Source organism: Pezoporus flaviventris, unplaced genomic scaffold (assembly GCF_033815535.1).
Source record: "Pezoporus flaviventris isolate CSIRO_AGI_PZ_B2104156 unplaced genomic scaffold, CSIRO_AGI_Pfla_v1 ptg000029l, whole genome shotgun sequence".
NCBI lineage: Eukaryota > Metazoa > Chordata > Aves > Psittaciformes > Psittacidae > Pezoporus > Pezoporus flaviventris.
Window position 1 is genome coordinate 10,114,753 of NW_026892577.1, and position 21,774 is coordinate 10,136,526.

At 50.2% G+C, this 21,774-nt stretch overlaps 2 protein-coding genes across 8 annotated transcripts in view; one reads left to right on the forward strand and one right to left on the reverse strand.

Annotated features, from left to right (window-relative positions):
- The window catches only part of NT5C2 (5'-nucleotidase, cytosolic II), a 65,904-nt gene extending 58,123 nt beyond the window's left edge, over positions 1–7,781 (forward strand). For all 5 annotated transcript variants that reach the window (XM_061458845.1, XM_061458846.1, XM_061458847.1 and 2 more), the window contains 9 exons: positions 717–800; positions 1,713–1,754; positions 2,850–2,957; positions 3,306–3,372; positions 4,022–4,192; positions 4,880–4,931; positions 5,180–5,240; positions 5,771–5,947; positions 6,183–7,781. In XM_061458845.1, coding sequence (XP_061314829.1) covers positions 717–800; positions 1,713–1,754; positions 2,850–2,957; positions 3,306–3,372; positions 4,022–4,192; positions 4,880–4,931; positions 5,180–5,240; positions 5,771–5,947; positions 6,183–6,440 — 1,020 coding nt within the window. In that variant the 3' untranslated portion in view covers positions 6,441–7,781. The remainder of the gene's footprint in view (positions 1–716; positions 801–1,712; positions 1,755–2,849; positions 2,958–3,305; positions 3,373–4,021; positions 4,193–4,879; positions 4,932–5,179; positions 5,241–5,770; positions 5,948–6,182) is intronic.
- Positions 7,782–10,873: 3,092 nt separating this feature from the next.
- Positions 10,874–21,774, reverse strand: part of CNNM2 (cyclin and CBS domain divalent metal cation transport mediator 2) — a 124,350-nt gene continuing 113,449 nt past the window's right edge. For 2 of the 3 annotated variants that reach the window (XM_061458856.1, XM_061458855.1), the window contains 2 exons: positions 21,074–21,258; positions 10,874–18,932 (listed from right to left, as the gene is read on the reverse strand). In XM_061458856.1, coding sequence (XP_061314840.1) covers positions 18,723–18,932; positions 21,074–21,258 — 395 coding nt within the window. In that variant the 3' untranslated portion in view covers positions 10,874–18,722. The remainder of the gene's footprint in view (positions 18,933–21,073; positions 21,259–21,774) is intronic. The other variant, XM_061458858.1, reaches the window with a different exon arrangement.

Consider the following 21,774-nt stretch of genomic DNA (forward strand, 5'->3'; position numbering starts at 1 on the left):
GTCACCAATATCCAGTCTCTTGATAGCCCCAAAAATGTGTGTACAGCACATCAAATTGAGCAAGCTCCAGTGGTTCCCTTACTTTTGCCCTCTCAAGGCCCCTCTGGACCACTTAGAGTGTAATTATTCTCTTGTTTAGATGAGCTACAGGGTGGAGTATCACTTTAAAGCAGTTCAGCTTGTTTCTAGTTACGTGCCTGCAGAATTCTTAGGAAAGCGTTCTGTGAGGTAATCAGCTACTCTGGCAATGAACTGAGATTTATGATTCAATAAAAATAGCCCCAGGAATAAATTCTCCCTAATTTGAGGCTGGAATTATAATGCACTCCAACTTGTGGCTCGTGTGCGCTCAGATTTCACCTGCCTCTGGGCCCATTTCGGGAACAGACTTGGAGCTGGAGGAGCTGCTCCAGCATGCCTGGCATGAAGCAGATCGATGGGAGCAGCACAGGGTGCCTGGCACTGTGGTTGGCAAAGGCACCACAACCCTGCTGAGCCTTTTTGTCTTGCCTTTCTCCCCTGGGCTATGCTCTGGAGGGGTGTTATCTGGATGGACCAGCAGCTTTCTTGGCTCTGGCCAGTACAAAACATGTGAGTTTGCTTGATTGTTTGTTTGATTAGCTTTGTTTTGTCTGGTGGGATCATAGTTCAGAGTGTTTTCCCGTGATGAATCTCTGTAACTTTTGTATGTGATTTGTATGTCTCTTGGCTTTCAGGGGAAGCTGCCACTGCTGCTCAGCCGCATGAATGAAGTTGGGAAGGTGTTTCTTGTCACAAACAGTGACTATAAATACACAGATGTAAGTGCTGCTTGAATTGTTGTGTTGGTATATAATGCGAAAGTCAGCCAGTCACTTGTATGGATTTTGGTAGGACATCTTCTGGTGGAGAAACAGTGTTTTCTAAACTAGGTGCAAAATGTTTTAGTGGTGAATGCATATTAGGTCTTGAGTCATCTTTCTGTAGTCCTGGTTCTGCTACTGACCTAGTATGGGCCTGGCTTAAGTCCCTCTGTGCCTCACTCAGTTCCTCAGCAATGAAAAGGCTGAAAGTGATGCTAATTTTAGATTTCAGAATCCTTTCTGAACTATTTCCTTTTCAAGTGAGATAGTGTGAGGTCACTGGATGAGGTGACCTCAGGTCACCAAAGCCATGGGCCTAGAATCATAGAATCAACTAGGTTGGAAAAGACCTTTAAGGTTACACCAAGTCCAACCTTTACCCCAGCACTGCCAAGTCCACCACTAAACCATGTCACTGAGGGCCTTATCTACACAGTTTGTGAACACTTCCAGGGATGGTGATCCCACCACTGCCCTGGGCAGCCTGTGCCAGTGCCTGACCACCCTTTTGGTGAAGAAACTTCCCTAAACTCCTATCTAAACCTCCCCTGGTGCAGCTTGAGGCCTGGAGAGGTCTAAGAGCCAGAGAGGGCTGTCTGCTGTGCTGTAGCAATAAGTGTTTACTCCAACTCCAGGTACATATCAGGATGTTGCAACATTGCTAATGCAAAGATTTGTATGATGTTCTAAAGTATGACAAAAATACCTGAAGCAGTGTGCAGATTTCTGAGGCAAATGTGTTCTTTGATTGTAAAAATTACTGGGTTAATTCCTGTCTCTTGAAAGTCCATCCATTCATTTTTGCTTTTATAAACTAGATAAATGTAAGTTTAAAAACACATCTTTGAATACTTTCTTTCTGTCTTTCAGAAAATTATGACTTACTTGTTTGACTTTCCACATGGACCAAAGGTATGTGATTTCTGGACTGCAGTTCCAATAGAAGCTGATGTGCCTAATTATCTGTGTAGCTGGAAAGCATTTTAATCCTGCTTCATCAACCGTGTGGGATTAGTTGCTTTAATCTGGTTAAAATACACTAGCTGGTTTGTGTCCTATTTGAATGGGATCAAAGCAAATACAATATAACAAAGAGAAAAGAGGCATTATCTGGTCTCAAACGATAATCTGTGTTAATGATAACATTATTTTAGTGATAACACAGTTTAACTGTGGCATTTTGCAGCCAGGTTTCTCAGAAATCTTGCACAATGCAGCAGAAACATTGAAGTGCCTTGACTATGGTAACTACAGAAATTCTAGTCATGCCTTTTCTAGTTTTCTGAGTTTACAGCTCAGCCCTGCAACTTTTGGAGAGCAGTTTATGAGCTGAGTTTATACTGCTGCTTCAGTCTGTCAGTGTGAGGCTCTCTCACATGCAAAAGATGTGTTTTCACGCTGTGCTTTAAAGGTAGAAGGTGGCCAAAGGAGAAATGCTCAGAACATGAGAAACCACCACAACTGATAGATCAAAAAACCCCTTGCTGCAGTCTTGATCTCCAAAAGACTGGAAACGTGGAGCAGAAAGGGCTTATGAATGCAGTGTCCTTTGGGGAGGGCTGTGATTCAAAGCCATGCCCTGTAAAATAAGAGTCCAGGCATTTTCCCACCCTTTGGCAAATGTACCAGCATGGCCTTGTAAGGCTGAAGCGTGAAGCTGCATGTGCTTAGATCTACGCAGGATTTCACCTTGAGAAACAGGGGCAGCAGTGTCATTTACAGCATCTCTTTACACAACAGCTGTGCTGGAACATGGCTGTTCAGTGCAGTTCTCCAGCCTCACATCATGTCCTCAGTCCTCACTGCTAGGCTCGGTTGAGATGGGTTTGCTGTGAAAGGGGACTGCTTTAGGAGATGGTACTGGCAACCCAGCATTGTAGTACAGGAGGCATGAGCTAGGGGATTCTGATGGACCAGCAATGTCACCAGGTTATGGACAATGGGATTCCACTTAAACTCCCTGTGGTTGATTGTTGTGCCTGTGGGGTTTGTTTTTTGCCTTTGCAGCCTGGGAGTGCCCATCGGCCGTGGCAGTCCTACTTCGACCTGATCCTGGTGGATGCACGAAAACCCCTCTTCTTTGGGGAAGGCACTGTGTTGCGGCAGGTGGACACGGTGAGTGGCAGGTGGAGGGTACCTCTACAGTTGGAAAGGCTCATGCACGTCCTATGTGGCATCTCTTAGTGAGAACAGGCAGCAGAGTGTTTAGATAGGACCTGCCCCAGAGATGGTGGGCTGGCTTCTCCCCTTAGTGTTTCCTGAGCAACCCCATCACATGGGGCACAGCAGAGCTCAAGGATTTCCAGCCTTCCTTAAGGTACTACAGATGGCAATAGGAAAAGAATGTAGAAAGCTATGTTTAGGCTGCCTGGGAGTGAGAGAGACAAAGAGTAGAGTATCAATAGGGCAGAACAGATCCAGACCATCAGCTGTGCTGTACTAACAAAATGTCTCCTTCCTTAGGTGACTGGGAAGCTGAAGATTGGTACCTACACTGGCCCACTGCAGCATGGCATTGTGTACTCAGGAGGTGAGGCAAGAGCCCTTCTTATTCTGTGGAGTGTCTCTGATGTGCTCTTGTGGCCTTCAACCACTCTGGCTGTGAGAGTACTTGTGCCAGGCACTGGGCACATCATAATGTGCCCTCTGCACCCTGTGCCAGAAGCCCTCCGACATCACTGCTGCACAGTGGCAGGGAAGAATGGACACATTCCTCCCCATATGCCCTGTTCTTCCTTGCCAGGGAGGGTCTGGGAAACACCAGTGCAGAGCTTCTGGTGGAGGGGGAGCTGCAGCTGGCCCAGTGCAATGTTTCCAGCTGTACTTAAGATGCTGCCACCAGTGTGACCAAGCTTAGAGGGTCCCCTGAGCCAGGGGAGGGCAGCAGGTGGATATACAGGGCTGCCTATGATGAACCCTCCATTCCTGGGGTGGGAAGCAGTATGGTCCCTCTGCGGCTGCCATTCATGGGGGGCTGTGCGTGGGCAAAGCTGCTCCTGGGAGAACTTTGTGGTGGGTGGGCAATGCCCTGTGCTGCCACAGCCAAGCAGGGCTGCTACGTTTAGCAGTGGAGGTTTATGGGAGGAAAACACCCATGTTCTGTTCCTAAACCTGGCCCTCTGAAATGAGACACGTTTCCTTTTGGCTTCGTGTTCTGAGCCATGCCATTCATCTCTCAGGCTCTTCAGACACAGTCTGCGACCTGCTGGGGGCCAAAGGGAAGGATATCTTGTACATTGGAGACCATATCTTTGGAGACATCCTCAAATCCAAGAAGCGCCAGGGCTGGAGGACCTTCCTGGTGATCCCTGAGCTGGCACAGGAGCTGCACGTCTGGACAGACAAAAGTGGTAAGTGGAAGCCCCAGGCCAGGCTTTGTTCTTGCTTGCCTGGTGCTGTACCCCTGAGATCACCAGGGCATAAGTGTGCAAGGGGAAAGATCACCCTGGCTTGCAGCTTCTCCTTTTGACCCTTTTTCTCTGGGTCTGGGTGTTAGAGGCAGGAGCTGGGGCAGCTCTCCATGGGCTGGCCCTGGGGTCCCAGGCCTTTCCTGTTCTCTTTCCCAGGCCACTTGAATGTGATCAGCCAAGTGCTGACTTGGCCAGGGAGAAGCTGGAGCTGGGTGGGGTTGAGTTGTTCCTCATCCATAACCCTGGAGCCATGGCTCCCCTGCTGCCTAAGTGCTGTGTGTTTCCCATCCTCCAGCACTACTGCTTTTGTCCCAGGTCTGCCATTTGGTGTGTAACTAGGTCTGGGGATTATGACAGTTGCATATTTATTGACAGTTGCTGGTCAAAAGGTTTTGGCGAGAGCTGCAAAGGTTCAGCCTCAAAACCAAAAGGAGCACCCAGAAACCAAGCCCAAAGCTCTGCCAGTGGCACAAAGTGTGATTGAACCCTATCCCTGCACAGTACCATGAGATGCCATGCTCCTTGATGCAGTGCCCCTCCACCGCCCTGCAAGGTGTTTGCTTTCAGCCCTTTTCATTTCAACAGTTTTAACTTACCTTTTTCCCCTTTCTTTTCTGAATTTTACAGCCCTTTTTGAAGAGCTGCAGAGTCTGGACATCTTCTTGGCCGAGTTGTACAAGTGAGTGTTTAACAGTGACAACCTTCCTGCTGCCTCTCCCAGCCTAGTGACAGCTATCAAGCAGCTCTGACAAAACCCTGGGGTTGGGTTAGCAGCACTGCTGCCGGAGCTTTGACTTAGGCCTGGGCTCTGCCTATGAGACCAACCTTCCCCTCCAGACCAGCCTCCCTCCCCTGAGCCCCCATTCCACAGCATCTGGTTCTGAAAGGCTTTTCACACCATGTATTTACCTTCTCGCCTGTAACTAGGCATCTGGACAGTAGCAGCAATGAACGCCCCGACATCAGCTCCATCCAGAGACGCATTAAGGTACCAATCATCAAAATCCCTTTTCATCCTTTTGGATCCCAAAGGGCTTGACAACCCAACCCCACTGCTCAGCCCTGAAATGCTTTGCTCTGCCTTTGGGTGGGCACAGCAGGCTTGGCAAAGCCGTTTTGTCTTTGTGGACGCAAACAGAGGAGCTTCTCAGCTCACTGTGGCACTCCTGAAAGGCAGCCTGGTCTGGAATAGGGTCTCCTCCCTCCTGCACGCAGCAGCACTGACTGCTGGTGCTCACTGCCACACACATGCTTGGAGGGGCTTTAGCCTCTGGTTCAGCCAGCCCTGGGGTGCCAGCCTGGGGCAGGTGCTGGCCCTGAGCCTGCTGTTGCCTTCCCCTCTGTTAGCTGGGACTCGGCTGTGCTCTGATCCCACGGGATACGAGCACAGAAAGCTTTGCTGCAGATCCTTGCAGATCTCCTGTAGCCCCCAGCCCTCGGTGTGCTTCACTTTGGTGTTATTGTGGCTCCGCGCTGCCGCCTGCCCAGCCCAGGATCTGACCTGCCCTTTGCTTGTAGAAAGTGACCCACGACATGGACATGTGCTACGGGATGATGGGGAGCCTCTTCCGCAGCGGCTCTCGGCAGACCCTGTTTGCCAGCCAAGTGATGCGCTACGCTGATCTCTATGCAGCCTCCTTCATCAACCTCCTCTACTACCCCTTCAGCTACCTCTTCAGAGCCGCCCATGTCCTGGTGAGTTGCAGATCCTGGGGAGGTGGTCAGGGCTCCCAAAGGTGCCTGTGGTTGAGTTTATTAACACTTCCAGAAGCTCCAAGCACCAGGAATGGCACCTTGGAGGGTTGGGGCGTGTTTGAGGCACCGCAGGCCAAAGAGTCACCTTCTGGGGCTTGCTCTCCCTCTGTCTCAGGGAGATCTCCTGGAGCTGGGACACCCTTTGTCATCTCCTCTCTGTCTCTTCCACGTGTAGATGCCACACGAGTCCACGGTGGAGCACACGCACGTTGACATCAATGAGAAGGAGTCACCGATGGCCACGCGCAATCGCACCTCAGTGGATTTTAAAGATTCTGACTACAAGCGGCATCAACTGACCCGCTCCATCAGCGAGATCAAACCGCCCAACCTCTTCCCCCAGGCACCTCAGGAAATCACGCATTGCCACGACGAGGATGACGATGAGGAAGAGGAAGAGGAGGAAGAAGAGGAGGAAGAGGAAGAAGAATAAGAAGGAAAAAGCAAAGCGTCTCTGAAGACAGACCATGACTCTAGCAGTGATCAGGAGCGGATTCCTTTGTTGGGGCCCTTGGGGTGATGGGTTGGGGGGGGTGTGATTCTTGCAAAGGCACATTTTGGAAGTGTCCAGATACTTTTAACAAATCAACACTAATTAGGAGGAGACCCTTGTTTTCAGTTTTGCAGACGGTTTAAAAAGCTGTTGGGTTCTGCCTGGGTGGTGCATTCAGATGGGACTGCCTGCCTGGGCTGTCATGCTGCTCCCATTACATTAGGGATGCTGCATGTTTCTCCCTTTCCCATGGTGTGTTTCATCTGATCCTCATTTGAACGGTGTCCTGTGAACGGTTTTTGCCTTTTGTTACATTCTCTGTGGAGAAGGAAGGGATGTGCTGGGCCCTGCAGGAGACAAAATCATCCAAATCCTCCTGCCGTTTGGGTTGCTGCCCTTTCAACCCTCTGCTTCTGGGTTACAAACTGCCCCTCCCCGTGTTAGCCAGGGTGTTGCTGTGGTTTCCAGCACTCAGTTTACCTTCTGCTTGGTGTGAGTTTCTGTGTGTCAGTGGCTTGATTCCTCCGTCTGTCACAGATGGCGGTGGGATTCCAGCTCTTGCATATCTGCAGCTGTACACGTTTCGGCTTGTAGATGCTTGTTATCCTCTCCCAGTGTTCCAAACTCTTTCATCATCAGCATGTGATGCATGTTTTCCAACACATTTCTCCAACAGCTGAGCCGCACGCTGTGTTCTCAACTCCTGTAGTTTCAGCAGTAATTATTAACCCAGGAGCTTGAAGCCACTGCTGTAGCATTACATTAGTCTGTTTTCCTATTGCTTATTACTGACCTTTCTGTCTGCTGAGCTTTAACAAAGTGAAGCATCCCAAAGGCAAACCCAGCCACCACCTGGAGCGAAAGGGCCTGTTATTCCAGGGTGTCTGCCCTAAACTAGGGAACAGCACATGCCACAGGGCCAGCCCCGCATGGGAACTGGGAAGCTCCAGCCCTGCTGGCAAATGCCCTTGTCTTTGGCCTGGAGCAAACAGAGCCTCATTGCAGGCTGCAGTGGCCAAGGAGGGTGATGGCTGCAGGGTTTGGCATGGTCCTTGTGCTGGAATTCACCCTGGGGAAGGCACAGGGCTGCACCCAGCCAGACAACAGCACCCTGTGCTTTTCCTCCATGTCATGGAGCAGCCTCCCTTACTCCCCCCGTGCCGTTCGCTGTGAAGGGATTACAATGAGGGCCCTCTTGTAGTTAATTCGACTGTTGTTTCAGTTTCATAAACTCACTGAATTTTGGTTTTCCATTTTAAAGTACCTTAGGAGACAATAAAACCAGAAAAACCACACCACCACCATGGAGCAGGAAATGCTGCTGCTGGAGGGGCACTTGTTCAAGTCAATAAATGATGTTTTTAGAAATGCCTGGCACTTTCTGGCATGTTGCTGAGGTAATGAGGGTGGTGCTGGAGGTGACAGGGACAGCCAAGACTGGTCTGTGGGGATCCCAGCGGGATGGGTGGCTGAGGAAGAGGGAAGGATCTGCAGGAACTGGTTGTGTGAAGCACTGCTGAGCAGTGGCTATGGGCCTGGCTTTAAGGGCTTGTCTGATCCCCAGGTGGGCAGGAAGCAATGGGGGGGGGTCAGGAGGCTTTTGTTATCCCCATCACCTTCACCTGGAAGGCACCAGGAGACAGAAACATTTTGGCCTGGATTTAGAGTGAGGAGGGACTTTTCCATGTAGGCAAGGGCAACCCCCTCCCACCCTGCCACTGCCTTCAGCATTGCCCCATTCCAGGGCTGGTTCCCTCATGGCCCACACTCATCAGGGGCTGCAACATAGTTGAACAGGGCAAAATCCCCTGGGAAGGCCAGTGCAGCCGCAGCAATGGCACTGACTGACCCAGCCAAAGGCTCTGTCCACCCTGTACCCACCAGGACAGGGACAGCCCTGGGGCCAGAACACTGCTGCGCTCAGCCTTCGCCTGTGACCAAACCCCTCATATGAACCAAACCAGACCAGCTGAGACCCCGCTGTCAGAGCTACCATAGCAGGATGGTCAGGACCTGTGGCCAAACAGAAAGGCAATGATGAATGGCTGCAGGTGCTGGCCATCAACAGCGACACAGCAGGGATTGCTGAGAGCCCCATACCCAATACTGGGCCCTGACCCCTTGATTTTGGGGTCTGGAAAACAGCAAGTGTGTACCCACAGTGATGCTAGCTGCAAAAAGGGTTTGAGGAGCTGCTCCCGAGCCCTTTCACTAAAGGCCATGCTTGGCTTTGCTATGTTTAAACCTCATTTCTCCAAGTATAGCCACTTGGATTTTTTAAGCTTTAGCTCAGCAGCTGGGGAGGGCGTGCGGCTGCAGGAAGGGAGGTCTGGGAGCTCTGAGCATTCCTCCTTCCATTCCTCCTTCCTAACCGGTCACCACAAATAGCTCCCTCCCAGCCCAGGGCTATTTTCTGACCATGATGGGGAGAAGACTCTTCAAGGCTGGAGCAATGGAAAGTATTTGACCCTCACTTGATGGTGGGAAAGCAGTGGGCAGAGGGAGCCTGGTGGACAACAGGCACTGCTCACTGCCCGGCCTTGTGCCACTTTGCCCATCCTGTGCTGCTCTGCACCGGTGTTGCAGGAAGAACCCACTGAGCAAGAGCCAGGGTGAAGCCTTTTGCACAGGGGACATGGCCATTTCCTAGCCCACACCAGTGCTGCCCACAAGGAGCCGGTGCCCTGGCGGTACCTTGTGTCTCCAACCAGCCCTGCAGAGCCCCTGAAATAGCCGGTGTGAGCTGCTCTCCCTGCAGCCCGGCCCAGCACCCCGGGGGGTGGGCACGCTGATGCCCGCTGCTGCTGGTCCCTCCTGCAGCATAAGCCTGGTGGCAGCAAGGCCTCAGGGACAGCCCTCACCCCAAGCCCTGCGCTCTCCCTGTCCTGGGTTCTGCTTTCTCCCCACCACGTGCTCACCCTCACCGCTCCACAGGGATGGAGGGGCCTCACAGCAGCTGCACAGAGAAAACTCTACCAGGGACAGGAGCCTGAGGGTCACACTGCCCTTAGACATGGCCCTGGAGACATTTTGTGTTGGGGGCACTGCCAGGCAGTCCTTCTGAATAGGTCAAAGTAACTAGAGATGCTCCCAGCTCCTCATGCTTGCACCAGCTCCTCTCCCAGCAGACAGCACCCACATGCAGCTCCAGCACAAACCCGGTATGGAGGATGCAAAGCCCTGTGCCAGTCCCTGGGCAGCACCTACTGCAGCCTCAGCACCTAAAGCCCCTGTGGTGTACACTGACAAGGCAGTTTTATAGATGCAGAGCTCCCAGCTCACCCTGGGGTGCTCACCTCCTGCAGACAGGCCCTGGCAGGCAGAGCAATGCAGCAGCAGGGCAGCGGAGGGCAAGATCTACCAGTGCCTAACACCCTGTGGGTACTAAAAGTGGGTACCCCTGAGCAGGACTCACACAGTACTTGAGAACTGGCCTTTAGTGCTGGGGGCCTGGCCTGGCCGCACAGGGGGGTCGCAGCACAGCCTCAGGGATGCAGAGCCCCATATGCAGGTGCCTTTGCTCCAGGCACTGCTCCCACCTCACTGCCACAGCACAGCCTGGACCCATCCCACCAGCCTGCAGGACCGGCCACTTGCATCCTCCCTGCCAGGATGCTTGGGCTCTTCCTGCCCTGCTCCTCACCATAGGAGCCAGCCCCAAGCCTGCCTGCACATTAATTCTGCTTACATCCTGCTTGCAGCATCACATCCTCCACCCACTGCAGGGACAGGCACACATCAGGCACAGTCCTCACAGGACCTGCTGCTCTTCCGTGCTGCTGACAAGAGGCTGGGGAGAGAGATGTGCAGGGGGACTGGTCCACCCTGCAGCACAGGAACAGGACAGAGGCACTGGGTGCAGCAAAACCACCCCAAGGCTTGAGCAGACACTGCCCAACTCTCGCTAGCCCAGGGTTCAGCAGCTCAAGAGCTGAGCAAGGCAGAAAGCCCAGTGCAGGGAGAGCACTGGGTGAAATGGCTGCGAGGACAGGGGCTGAGGGTGGCAGAAACACGAACTGGGCGCATGGCTGGGCTGCGGCTGCCCTGCAGGAAAGGGCCGGCTGCTGCTCCGCCAGCATGGAACTGAAGTGATGCTGGGCAGGGGACTGAGCACAGGCTCACCCTCCTGCTCAGAAACAGAGCTCTGCCACTGCAGGCTCTGCACAGCTCTGCTGCCCAAGGCCCAGCAGTGGGGAGAAGACAGCGGCACTGATGCAGGGGCACAGACTCTCTCCATCAGCAACTTCATCACCAGCCGCGTCCCTCGCTGGAGACCCTCGTCACACACGGCCTGGCAGGAACACACGCTACAGAGGGACAGACAGACGGCATCTATGCTTCCGGACGGACAAACATGATCTGTGGAGAGCAGGTTGTAAATAAGGGGGTTTTATTAGTGGAAGAAAAAGACCCTCACCCTTGAGGGGACTTCATAAAGTCAGCTGCTTGCATTGCCACCAGCTTCCCAGCTCCTGCTCAGCAAAACCACCGGCACAGCCCTCCCCAGCTTGAGGACTTTTAGGCCCAGACCCACCAAAGCAAAGAGCAAGACCTGGCTCTAAGGGGAACAGTATCCAGCCTCTCCGTGGCTCTTGGCAGCTGAAGTAGAGATTAAAGAGCAATGATGTGCCAATAGCAGAGATCTGGGTCAGGGATCGTCAACATCAGCCCCACCACCCACGTGCCAAAATCCATCCCTTGGAAACGAGGAGGGGAGGAGCATGGAGGAGGGAAAAATGCATAAACTGGAATGTTCAACAGAAAAAAAAAATCATTTATCTAAAAAGAATAGAAATAAACAAAATGCTTTTAAACAAAATCACAAAATATACAAATAAATCTGGTACAAAATAAATAGGAAAGATTGGAAATCTACAACAAAATCGGAATAATTATAAAATTCATCGTATGACAATCAGTATATGAAACGTATACACTTCATTCAGGAGTTCAGTTGTGCTTATTCAGGTTTATGTACACACATGGAAACACTGTAGTCAGAACACTACAACTCTGGCAACCCCAAGTCATGTACAATATGATACAACTCGCAAAGACCACATACGATGGTGAACAGGACACAGGGAAGAGCCACTGGTATGGAGGGAGAGCGCGGGGACCACGGCAGCCACCAGGAAGGACCCAGCCGCAGGACCACGGTTTGGTGCGAGGTCTCCAGCTGCTCATGGCTTTTGGGAACACTTCTCAAGTACTTGGGTTCTCTGATTCAGTGTTTGGCATCCAGGTGCCTGCCCTGTGATCCAGGTGTTGAGGCTGGCTCTGCAGCTGCACAAAGCACGTGCCAAGGGCTCTGATTCCTTCAGCAGGGCCTGGCCCTGAACTGCTCATAAACCACCCTTGAGCTCAGGAGAGCACAGACTGAATGGGACCAATTGCACTCTCTGAGTCCCTTGTGCAGCATCTTCCACCCTTAGCGTGAGGAATGAAGACAGGATGGCCACAGCACCGCCTGTTCCTGACTGCTGCACCTCCTTCTCTCACCTTCCTGAACACTTGCAACTGAACCATAGCAAGAAGAGCAGAGGAACGGCCATGGCCGGTGCCACAGCAGCAGCCACACTGCCCAATCCAAGCCACCACGATGCAGAAGGACAGAGCACGTACCCTGGGTAAAAACCCACCGGCCAAACCAGCCCAGCCCAGCCTGCTGGGACCTGAGACTTTGAGGCAGGGAGACGCTAGAGCTGATCTAGGCTTGGCCACTCTTGTCACTTCTGCGAACAGAGGAGCTCACCGAGAGACCCCTCCACCCTCCGCACTGCTCTTTGGGTGAATCCAGAAGGCATGCGTTCACTATTGGCACTTCCAACTAAAGCCTATGATCCAGGCTACTTATCTTACACCTACAAGTTTCTAACTTTAATTTTGACGGATTTGGTACAACAGTGATGCCCAGAGGATTAAAAGAACACCTCCTTTTATAAAGCTCTGCGTTTACCAAACAGCTGAAATGGGATACTATGCTGCTTTGCCAAGCACCAAATGCTCAGACCATTTCTTCCTCCCCAGCAAACCCTGCTACTGACCTGCTGCACTGCTTCCAGAAGGAGAAGATAATAGAGACATCAGATCCATGCCTGGAGCATCAGAGCCACCTGCAGGCACTGGTTTGGCTCACAACAGCTGACAAACCTCAAGCCTGGATGCATGACAGGCAGCAGCTTCTGTCCAGAACGGCCAAACCTCTCCTGATGGGGGGAGAACTAAACATCAAGCACTCCATTAGCCAGGAATCTGTGCTGGAGGGGTGTGGGCAGCCCAGGCAGTGTCCTGTGCAGGACCCCAGTGATCAGCCCTGCTCAGAGGAAAACAGGGCCTGAAGGAGAAACCTCAGGAGAGAGCAGAAAGATGCTTTTCAGCTGGAGACAGAAGACTCACAGCTTTGAGTACCGTACTTCTGAGGTACAGAGCCGCTCAGGAGCCTGTCCTCAGGGTAATGAGAACAACAAGACGTCACTTCGAATTCAACGCTACCGATCTGTGAACCACCTCCATCCACCACCTGTACCGTGCTATGGGTTGGAAGCAGCTTTCCAGCACCCACTTCCCCATCCCTGCAGCTCAGGGAAGAGCGCTGGGATAACCCAGCATTCCAGGCTTCCTCCCAAGGAATGCTCTGGCCTCCCCAGGTTCAGCACCCAGCTTCTAATGGAGCAGCAAATACGCACAACCAAACCAAAAAGCTCAACCGTACCACTTGGACCTGCAGCAAAGGCCTCCCCTCGCCTGGAGACGGCCTCAAGGACACGACCACGAAACTAACCGCGGTGGAACACAACCCAGCTTGAAGGCAGACTGCAGGACAAAGCAAGACACTGAGCAGGATTGCCCGGGAGGCTCTGTGGGAAGCCATGGATACCAATGTATGGGAGTGAGGTATCACCACAGAGATAAACACACAACACACCGACAAGAGACCTGCAACTGAGGGACCAAGTAAAGCAATACAGCAGGGATAAGGGTGGCTTCCCAGACCAGCTTGCAGCACAGAGCTTATTCTCTCTGCTGGTCAAATTAGATGAAGGCTGCTCTCTCCTCCGTGCCATGAAAACATGCCCAGCTTTCAGTCCCATTAGTTAAGCTTGTAATTTCACTATTGGGCCAAACCAACCCTCAGCAGCCAAGGACCATCCTTTGCATCTACTTCAAGCCCCAGTGCAGAGCCAGGCAGCGGGGCAGGCAACGAGCCCAGGGCTGTATCACATCCAGCCTTTCAGCACACACTGGTTTTCTGCTTTGTGCCAGCTTCACACATGGCAGTACACAGTATGAACACAGTATGACCCCTCAGTGCTGGTCAGACACCTTTGGGATGGAGCCTTCAGTGAGTTAGCTGCACAACAACAGGTACTCTTTGAAGCATCCTTTCCCATCCCACCCAGCCCCAGTTTTCTGCTGGGAGTCCAGACACTGGATAACTTGACAACTGGTACACAGATACTAGTTTTAAAACCACAGGCGTGTGTATTAGACATCATATAAAATATGGTACATCTTTCACGTGGGAATGATTTCTATAGATAGTGTATTTCAGCACAAGGAGGATGCATGTTCAAAGGGTCCTGGAGAATGTGGCTGTATTCTCCATCATGTAGGATACTTACATGGGATGCTTGTGAGGAGACAGCGCTGCTCTTTGCCATCCACACCCCTTTGGCTGAGCTCTGCAGAGATCACAGGAAGCACCACTGCTGCCCAAGCAGCCCCTCACACAAAACTACCTCTTTGGTATTCTTTGAGCTGATTTGAGCCAGAGCCTGACACCACCAGTGCCAAAATCTCATCCTCATCTGAGCTGGGTGCTGAAGGCTGAGAAGCAGTGATGGGTGATGTCTATGGGCCATCATGAGCAACTTGCCCTGCTCCTCCTGAGTTTTCTCCAGGTCTGAGGTGAGTGCAAAGGGCCATATCCTGAAACTCCTGCTCTTGCCAGCTCCACCGCACAAAAAGGCACTTAAAGAAAAGAACAAAAAAACCAAACCAAACCAAACTGCAGTGAGGATAAGAGGAGCAGGTCCAGGAGAAGAGAGGAGGAACAGACCAGTGAGCACAATGTGAATGAGTGGCTGACCCCTGTTCTAGCAGGGCCAAAGAACTACAAGCCTTGAGCAGCCAGCTCCAACTGCCCCACACAGATCTCGGCATCATCCCACCACTGCTCAGTCCAGAGCAGGAGTGTGTGTGGGGGCAAAAGGAGCATGAGGGGGAACTAACATGACTACAGGCTTGGAGCAGAATTGGAGAGCAGTGGAAAGACCTGTCCCATGGGGCTTGCTCTGCTGGTGCTACTGGATGGGGGAAGCACCTCATCCTGCCACACTGGCCTTGGGGCCCCTACTCCCTGCCAGCACCCCTTGTCTCTCACCCATCCAGAGTTCTTCCGGGGCAGCAGCCTTCACCTGCACAGGGATCTCAGGGAGTGGGTAAGCTCAGAACAGAACAACAAGCACTTTGTAAACTCTGGAGGGTCTGAGCTTGGGCTCTACAGGGAGGCCAAGGTTGGTTTGCTAAGCCCACCCAGAGCGCCTCTCCACTCAGAGCAAGTGTGCTTCGTATGATCTCCACATCACCAGAGTCAGTCTCATTTGGAGAAAGATTCTCACTGGAAAGCAAGAACATTCCTTCACTCTTTACAAAGATTTGGCAATAGACAGAATTAAAAAAAATAATAATCATAGTTACAACAGATTCAGGTTCATTTCATTTAAAGGAATTTCAACCAACAGGAGTGAAAAAGTTATAATTCACAGTTGTGCATTTAAGATATTAGTGTTGAAAACCTCACTTCAAAGAACTCTTGTGCAAAATTGTATTGACAGTAGAAACCATGGCTAGATGCCCTCCCAGCCTCCCCAGCCAGCAGGCCTCTGTCTGCCTCTGCCTGCGCCCAGAGGCAGACAGAGGAGGGGAACAAAGGCGGCAGTAGCAGTTGACATAGGAAGATGCAGTATCCTTTCTATGGGTCAAAGCCTGGCCGAGGTCTGAGGACAAGTCCCAACAATTCCCAAAGCCACCAGCTGGTGCCCTGTGCCGTGGCAATGTCAGGCAGCCCTGCCACACGTCCTTATGGCACTGCAGCATGGCATCTGAGCCCAGCTGCATGCAGGTGGGCAGCCAGCCAGGCAGAGAAAGCAGAACCTGCTCTGGCAGGACACCCCCTGCAAGGGCACAGACTCAGATGCCACAGCATCTCCATTACAGCTGGGAAAGCCAATTCCTGGCACCAGCAAACGCCACCCGGAGGCTCAGAAGTGATCCTGAGCTGGGCTCCTCTGCGTGTGATGATTCCCACCACGAGGGCTGGGAACCCCTTGCATTTGTTAAACAGTAAAACTGTAAATACCCTGAGAACAGGGAGACTGGATTCTTTCCCCTCCAGGGAGAGGACCATGCTTTGTTCTTCAAGCTAATTAATAGTAGCAGCTCCCAACCCCTCTGGGTCAGGTACATATTTTCCATATGAAACACATCTATAATCAACTATTTTTAAGGAAATTATTTCACTTTCCATTATTGGATCTGTACAAACGATGAAAAACAGTCATGCAAAAAATTGCTTGCAAATTCTGAGCAGTGCAGCATGGGCAGAAGCAGGAGGTATTTGCTTTGGGATCACATGGCTTTGGTTGGAAAAAAATTGGCGCTTTCTTTGTTTGCTTTTGTTTGTTTGTTTTTTCTTTTTCTTAAAAAGGAACACAGACACTGACACAAATCCATAACCTGCCCTAAGGAGCAGAAGTCAGATCCAACGAGCAACCTCATGCCACACAGAGAGCTGCCTTGACTTGAGCTTTCCCTCCCTCGGCAGGTTTGACAAAACGGATACTGCATCTCAAGCTCACCACCGTGTCAAACGCCTCCGACAAACTTTTACATTCAGCAACGCTAGGTAACACCTGGTGAGGTGGGTCCCTCGCCAAGGACAAACGCTGGAACATCCCACCAGCTTGCTTTGCAGGAAAGGTGCAATACTGGCAGCTCTCTGGGAACAAGCAGGGGGCTCAGGTCAGCCCTTGCCAATGCTGAGTTGTGTGCTCTCAGCGATGGTGGGCTGGGGGGTATCAAAGCGAGGATGGAGACTAAGGAAATGCTTTTAGATGGGACTCAAAAAATGTTAATAAGCTAAATGTGACAGTAAGGTTTGAGGGCCTTGTTTCCTCCTCACTGGGTGCACACACTAGATCCTGTGCAATTTCTATGCTTCTTTGTGGGGACTTCATCCTCATGGGTGGCTCTAACGAGTATGTGCACCTTTCCCATTGGGGAGGACAGCAAAAATTAGGGCTGCTTTCTGAAGCCAAACAAGAAAGAAGACACACGCACAGACCGAATTGGCTCTGACCCACACAGTCCCCTTTCCTGCAAGGAGATCCTGCACCACAATATTGTACCTTTCCAGCCACTGTTCACAAAGACAGACCATGGAAACTTCCCCAGCCCGCAAGCAGGAGAGACGGGGCAGGCACAGAGCGCTCTGGCAGTTGCATTTGGGGCTGGGGGCTTCTTTGAGGGACAGATGAGATTATCTGGATATAAAGAAAAGAAGGGAAATGCTACATAGCCAGGGGCCATGGAAGGCTCTCCAAATAGAGAAACTGCAATGCCTGATTTATTTAATCTCTCCAGATACCAAGGGTAAAGTTCACATTTTGTTTGAGAGCATGAAAGGGAGAGAATCAGAGAGAGATGACTTTTCTTCATTTGAGGACTTAGACTCCATCTGTGGGAGTGGGGAATGTGTGATGCACAACTGCCACAGGGTGCCTCCTGCTTGCAATCATTCTGCATTCAGGTTTTTGGGGTGGAGGAATCGGTTTCTGCTGCCCAACGCAGGGTGCCCTGCGCTAGTGGCAGCTGGATGGGAGGCTCTCTGCTCTGCTACCACAGGAATCCCTAAACTGGCTGTTAAAATGGGCAAGAGAGAAGGACATATACTAAAATCCACTCAAAGGAAGGAACGTGGCTGGGAACAGCCTGGAAACGAACCTCTCCGAATCCCTGAAGTGCAATACACTCGCGTCCAGAAAGTTTTGTCAGTTCTTGGAGAGAAAAGGATGGTCCCGACTCCTCAGCAGAGCCCATCCTTGCACTGGTAGAGGTTTACTGTCACCTGGAGGATGTACTTTGGGCATAACTGTAGCAGCATCTTTTGTGTTAATACTTGAGATTGAAGAGGGGTGGGGATTGATGGCCTGTGTTCTTTAGCAAAGACTGCACATCTGCACATCTGGCCAAGGTGCAGACTGCTACAGCACATGAGTGCTTAAAACCTTCTCATTTTGGGGTGCACACATTACTTCACCATGCAACTGTCAGGAACATCAATTAAAAAAATCGCCCAGTTACTTCATTATGGAAAATTATGCCTGGCTTTCATTCCATGAGATTGTAGTTTTGCTAATTGACTCCTTTCCCTCAGCATCACCTTCAACATAACATAATGGAGGTTACAAAACTGTAAGTGTAACATCGCTTCTGCCTGTTTTACAAGGAAACCTTCTGAAATTTGAGACATCATTAAATACCAAAGTAGCCACTCCTTCCTTGAATTGTAACTGGAAGAATGTAATAGTACTCATCCCTTGGCCTTCCAGGTGGTTGAAACCAGAGGCTCCCCAAAGCTCGCTCATTCTTAAGATACAAATAACATACAAGTACCAGTTGCTAACTTCAACAGGGCCACAGAAAGGACCAGAAAGGGGTGAAAAGAGGCCTAAGGACATTGGAGCCAATTCACAAAGCCACAACAGAGCCCATTTGAGGTTCAGGAGGGACAGAAACAATTTAAAACTCTGTAAAATACTTTTTAAAAACAAGATCTCTCTTGAAAAAATAACTGGAGGAGCTTTGAAACTTCTCCATATGTGTTTGAGGAGGAAAAACCCAACAAGGATCAAAAATACAGATAAAAAATAAACACAATTCTATTTTGCAAGAAGTATTTTCATCGTTCTCAAGGGTGGCTCACCATTCCCAAAATACAGTTGGGGCTTTATTCTCTCTTGCTCTTTGCTCCTTTCTTTCTGTTTCTTCCTCTTCTGCTCCCAGAATGGACACAAAAGTCTTTGGTCTCAGAACACTGGATGCAGCACAGTGTTGCAAGCACATACTAACGGTGTTCACACTCGGGGAGGAGGCAGGAAGGAGCAAGGGCTGGTCCTGCTGAGGAGATGGGATGGGTGGGTTGTAGGGAGTCAGCTCCTAGATGGCTCCTTCACTGTGCATACTGTGGTTGGGCTTGTTGTGAGTCACACAGTTCTGTTCATTCAGCAGGTTTGCTGTCTCATCTGGCAAACCATCATGCAGCTCCGTAAGAGTCAGTTCGATTTTAGTGTTTTCACTGTCCGAGGACTGAGGTGTTTTGTCCATCCGGGATGCCATCAGGGCGTTTTGGTACTGCTGTCTTGAGATCTGCTCCAAGAAGAGAAGGAATAAAACCAGTCACACTTTTGTGTCTCCTGTGGGACCCACTGAGAAAATAAAGTGCCCTCCCTTTCCAGATGATCACACTTCAAACCCCCTGTTTACCTGTTTCTATAAAACATCCCTGCGCTTTGCAAGCATAGAGCATCCCAACTCAGCACCACAGCATGGTGACATTTTCAGACAAGGCAGAAGCACAGAGCTGTGCAACCACCATGCTGTTCAAAGGCAGGGATTTATTCCTATGCAGAGATTTTGAAATCAGCTCTCCATTTCCTTCTAATCATGCATATTTTTAGGGCCAGAACCAGAGTTCAGCGAAGTCTTTCTCCCAGCTTCAGTGAGCTCCTGGTGTGGCTCTAAGAGTCCCAGCCAGAGAGTACAAGCATTACTGCTCTTGTTTAGGCCAGCAAACGCAGCAGGAGCTACAGCCTTATTCTGACACAGAAGGACATTCAATTCTAGGAAAGACTGGGATCTCCATGGATATGACTCCAAATTAGTCTCTGCAAGAGCTGGTTGCACTCAGCAGAACAGTCACGATTACAGCTGGCCTAGAGCACAGTGTGTTACTGCCCACGATGCCCCATAGGCAAGGAAGCCTACAGCCCCATATATCTGCATATGGTGGTAGAGGACAGAATTCCTCCTGCAGCCGCAAGCAACCTGCCCCATAAACTCCTCCAGGTCAACTTTCTCAGCCAGGACAGGCAGCAGGATGCACGTGCACTGGCAGCCCTGTGTGCTACAACAGCAGTGGATCATCTCAGCAGGAACAAGGTGGAAAAGGTGAAACAAGGCTTTTAGAAAACCGTATGTTTCAGTAGCAATGCAAAAGAGAGACTGGAAATGGAGAGAGTCAGATGGACCAGGTCACAACTCCAAAAGCAAAATCCAAAACATGCACGAGCAGGTCTCAACTCTGGTTTACAAGGTATTAACTGAATAAATTCCCATGTGGCACAGTGAAAACACTAATGTTGAGTACTCTGTCCTGTGTGTAAAGCAGAGTGATGCAAAAAGAGGAGTGTGGGTGAGTGCAGAGGCATGAGACAGTTTAGCATTCATTAGCCTCAGTATGAAAACAGTGAGAGTTGGAAGGACTCCCCATAAACCAGCATAAAATGAGTAGCTGCTCTGTACAGCAGATTAGCCATTGAGAGCTGCAGTGAGAAACATTCACCCAGTGATAAATACTTACTGATCTAAGCCTTGAAGGCTTGAACCATCAACCAGTACAACTGAATCTGTTGAGTTCTCAGTGCGAGACTGTACTCTACTGTTAAAATTTGGCTACAAGAATAATTGATTTAACATTCTAGTATTTCTACTCTACATTCCTAATATTGACTTTGACAGAAGTTGAGTTCACAAATCATTTGAGCTGCATATAAAGAAACTGTGAACATGCATTTAAGAAAAGCACCAAGGTCAACTTCTGGCCATGGGACATCAGCTTCCCTGGACTCTCAGCTGGCCTGGAATTGCTGCCAGCATTAGCTGTTCCTCAGCTCAGCTAGACTTCCTATCCCACAGGACTTAAACACATTTCAGCGTGGGATGCACCATGCTGGGAGACAGAGATGTATTCATGCAGCAACTCACTGGTAGGATGAGACATGAACCTAACATGTGAAGTTAAGATAAAGAGAAATATCCAAGACTTCTCCAAGCAGAAGGATGACAAGTTGGAAAGTAAGATCAAGAACCCAAAACTGAAACCAAAATCAGAAGTGAAAAAAGGCTGCAGCCAACAGAAAATGTCTCATCCCTTCGAAAAGGACACTGGTAATGAAGGATCTCCATTTCTGATGGCTCCAAAGGCTCCACAAAGATATGTCGTTCATGACTAAAAGCAAAGAGAGGTTATTTTCTATTGTCTTTCCTCAAGGGACCTGAAATCCAGAAATTTATGTGACCAATCTACTTATGAGCCTAAAGGAGAAGGGTGAAGACGAATCAATGGACAGCAGATACTGGGAGAAAGTAACTTAAAGTGATTTTCAGACGGCTACTTTCATAATCCTGTTTACTCACAAGGCGATCAAAAGAGACCTCCCTTCCCCAGGCTCTCCATCCTACCAGCCAAGCCCGGCTTTCCAGCAGGGCCTTTCTAGCTTTTTTCCTACCTTGACAAACTGAATGTCTGAGATTGCTTTCACTGAGTAGTCCGGAACATACACTTGGAGGAAAGATGCATTCAGCTGGTTGTTGCTGCTCCCTAATGTTGGTGTCACTGCATCGATGCGATCACTTCGGTTTAAAGAGTCTGAGTGATTCAAGCCGCAGGGCCGAGGTGGAGATTTATTTTCGGCTGAGAAACAGGCAAGAGTGAGAGATTTCTTAAATCAAGTAAGAAATATTTAAAGCCACCAGTTTCAATGGGACATAATACATCATGATGTAGCACAAAAGAACTGCAAGTAATTAATCCACTGATAACTAGACATGCAGTTAAACAACCCAGTTACTCTGAAAAGGTACAATTTGAGGCCAGAACTGATAGCTGACACCAGTGAATATGCCTTAAACAAACCTAGTTGGGTTTATGCTGCAACGTGCCCTGTGCACAGCTGATGACAGTGCTTCAGCTGATGACAGTGCTTCAGCTGATGACAGTGCTTCAGCTGATGAGTGGTAACCACCAAAGAAAGGTCACTTCCCAAGGCTCCCTTACAGAAGTTCTTGATAGTAAGACCATGCTTAACAGATTCCTTTATTTTTTTCTTACTAATTTAAAATCATAACTCCATACCAAACCTTTCATCCACAGTCAGCTCCAGCTAACTCTTCCTCCCTTTTATTCCATCTGGTACCAACATATGCCTTG